This window comes from Poeciliopsis prolifica, unplaced genomic scaffold (assembly GCF_027474105.1).
Source record: "Poeciliopsis prolifica strain line A6 unplaced genomic scaffold, Auburn_PproV2 SCAFFOLD017, whole genome shotgun sequence".
In the NCBI taxonomy this organism is placed as follows: domain Eukaryota; kingdom Metazoa; phylum Chordata; class Actinopteri; order Cyprinodontiformes; family Poeciliidae; genus Poeciliopsis; species Poeciliopsis prolifica.
The window spans coordinates 8,699,593-8,709,249 of NW_026562392.1; the positions used below are offsets into that span (position 1 = coordinate 8,699,593).

Sequence of the window (9,657 nt, forward strand, 5' to 3'; positions counted from 1 at the left end):
TCAGTTATACACAAACATAGGCAGACCTTTATAATTTGAGCATGGTATTTTAACGCTATTTTAACTTTTTTTTTTACTGTTGCTACTGTTTCTATGTAGACCAATGATTATCACTAATTTTATTACTGAAATGAATTTCCAAAATTATTTTAACACAAAAGAAGTTAAAGATGGAAGTTACAAAGCTGACTGGTAAGATTTACTGATCAAAGTAGTTTTTCTTTTTTTTTTTTTTCATTTCCAAATCTTTCGCCCTCGGAAAACAGGAAGAACGAGACTTTCAGCTTTGCTGTGTAACCCAAAGGTTACCGGTGACCCTCATCTGACCATTCCTCCTGAAACTTTTCGGACCCCCACCCCCCAAAAGGTAAAATTCTGCGTCGGGCCACATAACCTTGTGCGGGTCCTGTTGCTTCTCTGCTGGGCGTGATGTTGAGGATAAATTGGGCCCCGCCTCCCACTTAATGCACTGTGTGTCACATTAACCCCAATGATTCACCCCCTTCCCCCCATCCAGTCTAAATGAATAAGACGAAATGAAGCGGCATTTGCGGTAGATGTGAGTGAGTGCACGCTTGAGCGCTTCCGACGGGTTGTTAAGGTGGCATTAGAGTTAATGCAAATTAAAAGGGCTGGCTGATCTCTTTTAACCCCCCTCTGTTCGCTGCTTTAATGCGGCCATTTGCTTGGAGGTACTCACCCCCTATAATTCAATTTGTCAAAATGAATGAAGGTATAGACAATTTATAAAGTCCGCCCTCCCCAAGGCATTCGAGACGGACTTTAAAAAAAAAGCACAAAACAAAAGTTTCCAAGTCAACGGGCATGCTTTCCCTGTCTTTACAACCCCTTTATAGCCACTTTCATCTGTAAATGAAAGCGAGCAATTATTGTGAGGTGCCGGTATCATATTATTATGTTGGCCCCGGTCCCCCAGATAGTCATCAATCACTCTCAATCGACCTGTCACCGGCAGGCAGATATCCAGCTGGAGAGGAGAGTAAAGAGGAGGGAGGGGAGTGAGGAGGTAAAAAAAAAAATAAAAAATAAATAAATAAAAGAAGAGGAGGAGGAGGAGGAGTACATCATCATTAATTTGAGGAGTGACCCCCGGGGCTATCCACACGTCTCAGCCCGGGATTCTCCAAGCAAGGTGCGCGCAACAGAGGCGAGCTGGTTGCGAGCCTTGCAGTTTTGTGGCTTGTAAGTGTTTGGTTACTGGCCACTGACAGTTCTACAAGACCCAAACATTAATAGATAGATAGATAGATAGATAGATAGATAGATAGATAGATAGATAGATAGATAGATAGATAGATAGATAGATAGATAGATAGATAGATAGATAGATAGATAGATAGATAGATAGATAGATAGATAGATAGATAGATAGATAGATAGATAGATAGATAGATAGATAGATAGATAGATAGATAGATAGATAGATAGATAGATAGATAGATAAATAGATAGATAGATAGATAGATAGATAGATAGATAGATAGATAGATAGATAGATAGATAGATAGATAGATAGATAGATGACGTGCTGCTTTCATGACGTTACGCATTCCGTCTTGAATTGAATTGGATTTACTTTCTGCTTAATGTGATAATTTGAAATTAAAAATCAATTAGCTCCTTATGTAATTACCTCAGCATGCAAGAACGATAAGAATGCACTTAATTCCGCCTAATGCATTCAAACTGATACACATGTTTCCACAGTGAAGACACTGATTGGCCTAATTGATAGATTGGGAGTCCAAATTAATCTCAGTGCAATAAAATATTTTTTTTCCGTACATGTCTCTCTCTTTTTTGTATCCCAGTTTCTTAAGTTAATGGCTATTATTTATTTCATTTGTGCGTGTGTGTGTGTGTGAGAGAGAGAGAGTATTTTGTGTCGTCATTGTGAGAAAATGCATATTAAAGTTACAGTCTGGTCATTTTCTGAGTGGGAAACTTCTGACGTCAGAGTCCTCTCCGTTTAAAACAACCTGCCTCAGCTGCTGACGTCCTTTATACTACTTTTTTTTATAAGGTAAAAATATGTACCCGACAAGAGAGTGATTATTCGGGGCACTTTAATCTATTTCTGACAGACTTTAAAAGGAGAGGGAAAAAAACACATTTTTTTTTGTTCATTTTTTTATATTATTATTATTTATTTTATTTTTTTAGACTTTTTCCATAAAGGGTTTCTTTTTTTTTTTTTTTACCCAAATTAAACATGCTACTGTGCTTCGCCCTATAAGCATCCTAGGAGCCTGTGCTTGCCAATCAATTGGAACAGTGAAACAGAGCCACAGCCTGCGCAGGAGTGGAGACCTTCAGTCTCGCTTTATTTCTGGATACCGAGGGACCTCTCTACCATGTCATATCCACAATTTGGATATCCATACTCATCTGCTCCACAAGTAAGTTCGCGTATTTCTTCTTTTTTTTTTTTTTTTTTTTTTTTTTTTTTTTTTTTGCATCCTTAAGGTGGCGATCCTTGACTTTTACCTCTTAACGTGATCGAGTCACTTATTGATTTAAACCCTGATCCCTTTCTGCGCACTTTTAGACAAGATTCGGCTATCGGGAAAGGTATCGCGTTGCAGCCAGTGATACCTGTGTGTTTCTCGTGGAGGAGTGAAAGAGAGAAAAAAAGGGGGTTAAAACGAGGGGTAACCCGATTCCCTCGACCTCCCATTCACTGATTTCTGTAAGATAATAGCCCGTCTGTAATGTCAACCATATGTTTATCTGCGCTGGAACACGCATGCCAACTTGTTCGGCACACGCCACACCACAAGCCAGCTGCTGTTTGCCTTTGGCTCTGAGCCATAAAAATCATTTTTTCATCACTTTTTTTTGGTACTACTGAATTGGAAAAGAAAAAAAAACATTAATGAATCAAAAAAATAAAAACATGATGTGTTTGTTAAGCACGTGTTTTATCAGAATCAAGGCGAACATTTGTGCTCCTTTGGAGCACTTTTTACGCGAACGTTTTCGCCCCATTTTCCTGTGTTGTGTTGCTTATTGTCTGATGTGCATAAATTATGAGTTATGGGATCATTTCTAAAGAAGGAATGAGCCTAAATGAACGAAAAACACGTTTATTGTTAGAAAGATGAATAATAACAATAATAATAAATAAATAAATAAATAAATAAATAAATAATCGATTCATACAAACTTCAAGATCAGCTTTGTATAAAGAGTGTCCAGACATGACAAACATGTATTTTTTTATTTCATTTTTTTTTTATTATTATTATTATTTTTATTTTATTTATTTTTGTTCCCTCGTAGTTCCTGATGACAACCAACTCTCTTACCACTTGCTGCGAGTCCACGGGTAGATCCATAGCGGACTCCGGGGTTGCGGCGTCTGGACAGACACCTGTCTACTGTCCCGTGTATGAGAGCCGGCTGCTGGCCACGGCGAGGCACGAACTGAGCTCCGCGGCCGCGCTCGGCGTGTACGGCAGCCCCTACGCCGGCGGTCAGGGCTATGGAAATTATGTTACATACGGGACAGACGCGTCGGCTTTCTACTCGCTGGTAAACCTTCCTTCTGTTTCCCTCTTGGCATTGATTAATGGAGCCCCGGGGTGCTGAGACTTAAATAAGGCTCTCTCTTCCCATCTTTAATGTCCTGCACCCACAAAATGACATTAAGATTACCCTCTTAAGACTTTCCTCCAAGTAATTAAAAACAGACGTGTTAATAACTCTGCATGTTTATCCAGTTTGTTTCTTCAGCGTTTTCTTTGAGGCAGAGAAAACAGTTGAAAAAAAAAAAAAGTGTAATTGTAAGTCACATGGAAAAGAAGAAGAGCAGGAAAATCTGAGTGTGATTTTATTTAAATTGTCAAACTTATTTTTAAGTGAAGTAAAACATAGATACAGTGCCTGGATCTAAACTATAAACAAGTTAATTTAGATTGGGATTTTTTATCTTGAGTAAGACACTAACAGCTTAAGTATTCTTGCTGGAATAAAAGAAAAGATAGACAGGTTTTCTGAGAAACAATGAAGTGTTGTAAAGTAGAAAAAATATACTTTAAAGTGTTTTGCCTTTCTGTTTGTTTGTCAGAAAATGTTTATTAAAGTTTACATCTAAGCTGTTAAAAGAAAAAAAAAACTTTTCAATTCGGATGTGAACCTTTATTAAACTTAATTGTAATGCTGAATTGTATTTGTTTCTCCAGTTCTTTCCACCTGCAATCAGTGGTCAGGCTCTTGATCAGTTGCTTTCAAGTAGTATAACATTCTCAATAATTTGAACCTTCTTAATGTTGAACTGAGATTCTGTACTTATTGAATCACATGTATGTTCGCAGGGTACTTTTGATACTAAAGATGCTGCAGCTTCTGCGCATGCGGGAATCACACAAGCAACTGCTTACTATCCTTATGATCCTACCTTGGGACAGTACCAGTATGACAGGTATGTCAATTGTTTTACTATTTATTTATTGTTTAAGTCAGCATCGTGACGAGCAATACCCTGTTTCCATAGAGTGTGGTGCAGATTTTAAAAGTTGGAAGACCAACATACCCTGTGACATTTATGGCAGAGTACAATGAAAGAAAGATGGCAAACTCCTGATTTTAATAATAATAATAATAATAAAACAGTTTGCAAGTGAGGCTTAGAGAAAAGCCAACTCAATGTGTTACCTAAGAAGTGAGGGTGAGTGCTTTAGGCACTAAATTAAAACCCAGCTTCTGTTTGTTTTCTGATCAAAAATTTGACTGAAAAAAAGAAAAACAAAACTGTTCTCTTTGCATTTAAACCTGAGGACTCTTTAGAGCTTTGAAGACCTTGAAAAGGTTTTACCAAAACTAGGATGACATGAAAACTGAAGTCATTCCCTCATTTGTTTTGAGAATAACCATTGAAGCTGAAGAAAGTGAAACATGACCAGAACTTCACATTACAGGCAACCAGTTTTAATGAGTTCTTAGAGCTCTGCAGAAGAATTACACTCGACTTTAGCAAAAATATCGACACGCAGCTTCTTTGAATCATTTTTATTGGGAGGGGGAAAAAAACAAAACATCTGCATGAATCTTTATAGATCTGCAAGCAAGAAATAAATCCCATACAATCTGTGTATGGCACTGGGAGAGACAAGCAGGCCTACAGGAGAAGCACAATGTCTACACCCGCCTTTTACCTGAGGGCTCATCATTACACTCAATAAAGCAATTTTTACAGTCTATTTTATCTGAGAGGGTACGACATGGGATTGGGGAAGGTGAACGCTTACCCTCTTTTCCTCGTTCCCTTAGCAGTGCTTGACCTGCACTAAGCCAGACGGAGCAATAAATGCCTCTTAAAAAGGTTCCCATGAGGGGCGTTTTTACAGCTCGCTGCTGACTGAAAATCAACACCATGCATTTTAAATGGAGGTTCACATGAGGTTTGCATTTGTGGATGAGGTGAAATTAGGAAAAGGTCCGTACGCTCCCCTAAGTGTGACTTCAAGGGGAAATACTGTGAAGGAAGTGGCGATTGAGTGAGGAAGCCATCAGATGCCAACGTTAATTTGAACAGTTGAGCCACACTTCAGTGCTGATTTTGTCAAGTAAGTTCTGTGGAAAATCTTTGTTTCCCTTGTCTTTACATGTTTGGCGTAGTGGTGTAAAGTTCTAGTAATTTTGCCACACAAATTTGTTTTCAAATTCAGTTACAGTTGCCATATTGGAAAGCTATTTTATGAAAAAAAAAGGGCATACACTACTCTGTTTACATTTTGGCTCTATCTCCCTCTGTATCAAATGTGGGACAGCAGCGTTCATTGGGATGAGCATTGGTCTTCCGAAGTCGTAGTACCCATTCTCTGGAAAACTGAAGCCTTAATCCAAGTTTACTTTGAATTCCTCTTATTCGCAGATATGGTTCTATGGATGGGGGGACAAGGCGAAAGAATGCTACCCGTGAGACCACCAGCACCCTGAAGGCCTGGCTGCAGGAACACAGGAAGAACCCGTACCCAACCAAAGGGGAGAAGATCATGCTGGCCATCATCACCAAGATGACCCTGACACAGGTCTCCACCTGGTTCGCGAATGCCCGCAGGAGGCTGAAGAAGGAGAACAAGATGACGTGGCCGCCCAGAAACAAGGGCTCAGAGGAGAAGAGATATGATGAGGATGAGGAGGGGTCTCAGGAGGGGCAGATAAAAAGCGAGAATACCGATGATGGTTAGTGTCAAGATGTCTTGCTGCTTGGCAGAATGTAAAATAAAAGATGGATGATTTAGGAAAAGCATGTGAAAAAGCATTTCTTTTTAACGTCAGCAGAAGTATGCAATGAAGCTCAAACGATATAGCTTAATTATCTAAGCAGGAAGAAAAATATCAAATTAAGCTTTTTGACGTTTCTGCACATGAAAAAGTGATTTTTGTTGTTGACTCTGCTTTATTTTGTTAAACTACACATTCAGTGCACTAATCATTGCAATAGCATATACTACCAAAGTGACTGGAACATGAACAACGACATTGTGAAAACTGTTGTTCTCTTTCATTATTGAGCAGGGTAGCCTTAGCTGTTTAAAGAGGTCCCAACAAAACTTCTGTTGACGGACATTTTTTATTTTTTCTCAGTTCAACTTCCACTTGAAAGGACATTTTTGTTCATAGTGATGGTGTTTTGTTTTGCTAAAACTCACTAAAAGAGTGTTACAGTAACACAGTACAATAATTACAGGGTTTTATCATTGTTCATATCTATAAAGTTTTTTTTTTTTTTTTTTTTTTAAGTCTGTGACACTTTCAATGCTCATTTCCAAAAGTTATGTCATCCAAAATAAATAAATAAATAAATAAACAAAAGTTTGTTAAAACTATCAACATATAGTAAGCAGTAGAGTTTTAATACATAGACTTTTGCAAGCAGTTTGTATACAGGGACAACTCTTGATATCATCTTGGTAAGGATTTTGACTTTTTTTTGTTATAGACTTTAAAAAATATTTTTAATTTATAGGCTCAGTGATTGTGATAGGTTCAAATAATGATTCCTGTGAAATCAAACATTCTCGGGCTCGTTGTTGTGCTCCTTTCTCGACGTAAATTTAACCCTCATCTCCCCCCGTTTTTTTTTTTTTTTTTTTTTTTAATAACTCCTTTCCTTCCTTTCCTCGCAGAGACCAGAAGTCGAGCTGATAAGGAACTCCAGCTGAGCGACCTGGACGATTTTGACACGCTCGAGTCTGAAAGCTCTGAGTGTGAGATGAAGCACCGGTACCACATGAACACGCACATGTCCACGACGAGCGACTGCTCCGCAGAGCACCTCGTTAAGAACGCGTCTCTGAAGATCTCAGTTCCGGTGCCGCTCGGCGGGGAGCAGGACTTGGGTAAAAGCTGCATCAAAACGAGTCCGGAGGACTTCCAGCCGGACAGCATGCAGCAGCAGCAGCCAAAGTCGTGCTACACTCAGCAGCAGCAGAGTCACCAATTATTAGACGGCAAGCCTCGAATTTGGTCTTTGGCACAGACAGCCACGTCCCTGAACCAGACTGAATATCCGTCCTGCATGCTGAGGTGCCAGGCGCCTCCCTCCTCACTCGCCCAGTCCCCCGCCGCCACTTCCCCCGTGACCGTCCTGGATAACCGGCAGGACTCGCCGGTCACCACGTTGAGGAACTGGGTGGACGGGGTTTTCCACGACCCCCTGTTCAGGCACAGCACTTTGAGCCAGGCTCTGACCAACACGACCGTCTCCTGGACCACGAACACCAAAGGCAGCGTGCTGGAGGCGGAGAGGAGTGCGGCGGCCCTGCAGCAGCACCAGGACCCGCCCAAAGACAGTGCCATGAGTTTCCCAAAAACTATCAACAAACTTTTTTGCTCCTAACGTAACTAACTCACAGATAAAGACTTCTTTTGGGACTAAAAAACAAAATAACAACAACAAAAAAAAAAAAAAAAAAAAAAAACGAGGTGGATAAGCCTGTTAAGTCTCCACGACTCCTTTATGTTTATTATTTTTTACCTGTATTCATAAACTGTTACAGAGGTAAAACATCCGGATCAGTTTGATTAATTTAAACCAAGTCACGCACAGGATTAAATAATAATTAATAAAAAAAATGTATAAATAACAGTTTACAACTCGAAGGGGAAACAAAAAAGTAGGCCTGCTTTAATTACTATTATTATTATTATTTATTATTATATTTTTTTCAAGATTTCTTTTACTATGAGCATGCAAATGTTATTAATTAAGCATAATTTAAGTCTCAGGAGATGAGATTCACTATTAAAAAGAAGAAGAAGAAAAACAAGTCACATATTCACTGCTCTCTCTGAAGAAGTGAATGAGAGCGTTTCGACTTTGTTCACTGAAAATAAAAGCAGTCGCTTTCTGAAGAAGAGCTTGTCATGTTGGGTTAATGCTGAGAGTTGCTGTCCAGGGTGCTGAAGACGCCCTTCACTGTGGAAAACCACTTCTTCCAACTGCGGGTCGCTTGAAAGCACATTTTACAAGCCATTCAATTTCTAATCATTCCAAATCAGACACCTTTCTTTTACTGTCACTTTTAAGAAAAACATCAATTTCTATTTAATGACAGCTTGTAAATAAAGCAGCTCAGGCCAATGTCTGTATCTAAGATCTGCCTCATTAATTCCCTCTAAACAGCCTGTAATTGGGATGTTTGCAGTCATATTTCATGTCAAGCTATTGATTTCCTCCCTCACCTCTCTTCCCTCTCTGATAATATTATCGAAACGATTCAGCATATCATCTGCCGCGGGGCTGTCAAAAGGGTAAGGTATTCTGCTAACAGCTTCAAACGGAAGAGGAAATCATTTGAAGAGATGAATTTTTCTTCAGGTTCTGGAGAGTCTGTACGGGCCCCCAAATACAATTTGATGTGATTTCTCCAACTACAGCCACTCTCCACATTCAATTAATAACCCCTAATAGCATTTTTTTTCTTTCAAATACATCTTATTCATTAAATTATAACTAATTTTGTGATTATTTCCTGGCCCATGACGACAAGGCCGGATGGGGTGGGTGGGGGAAACCGTGTGGACTGTTGGACTGTGTCAGAGCTTAACTCGATTATTGCAAACCAAACAGAAATCTGAAAAAAAAGATATATATATCAGAGTCGGGTTTTGTGTGTTTTGGTCATTAGTGGGAGATCAGAAGAATGGTTCCCTGAGAGGCTAACCGAGGGCACCATTTGTGCAACAACTGCCACTGTCATACTTTGACCTGAATACTTTGACCCCACTGATTTCCAAATGAACATTTTAAACAACAGGAGCAATTTCACATCAAACAACAGAGGGAAAAAATACATTTGTCAACAGGATTCATCCAACAATTTTAGTGCCTGCAATGCCATCCCAGTTGGTTTTGGAGCCTTAAGCAGGTTTTTCTTTGCCTTAAAGACGAGGTCCTGCCATGTCCACATTTTTATTGTTCAAGAGAAAGGAGCCCATAAAGAAAAACAAACAAAAAAATAAGAATAAAATAAAAATTAAAACTGGATGCTGACTCCCCTTCTGAGAAGTGTAAAAGGTTTTTTTTTTTTTTCTCTCTCTTTTTTTATGTGAGAGGCTCTCACGTCGTCTAAAAGTGAAAAGGGCAAAGGAACTCAAATTAGTTGTTGTAGATAAAAGGGCAAAAAG

At 39.2% G+C, this 9,657-nt stretch overlaps 1 protein-coding gene across 2 annotated transcripts; it reads left to right on the forward strand.

Moving 5' to 3' along the window:
• The first annotated feature begins 2,221 nt into the window (after positions 1–2,221).
• On the forward strand, positions 2,222–8,646 carry irx4a (iroquois homeobox 4a). 2 transcript variants are annotated; one of them, XM_055041810.1, is made up of 5 exons: positions 2,222–2,420; positions 3,304–3,555; positions 4,338–4,444; positions 5,897–6,207; positions 7,155–8,646. In XM_055041810.1, the coding sequence occupies exons 1-5, from the start codon at positions 2,376–2,378 to the stop codon at positions 7,865–7,867; spliced, it is 1,428 nt and encodes a 475-aa protein (XP_054897785.1). In that variant the 5' UTR covers positions 2,222–2,375; the 3' UTR covers positions 7,868–8,646. The 2 variants fall into 2 exon arrangements, with proteins under 2 accessions (XP_054897785.1, XP_054897786.1); XM_055041811.1 differs by lacking the exon at positions 3,304–3,555.
• Positions 8,647–9,657: the final 1,011 nt, after the last annotated feature.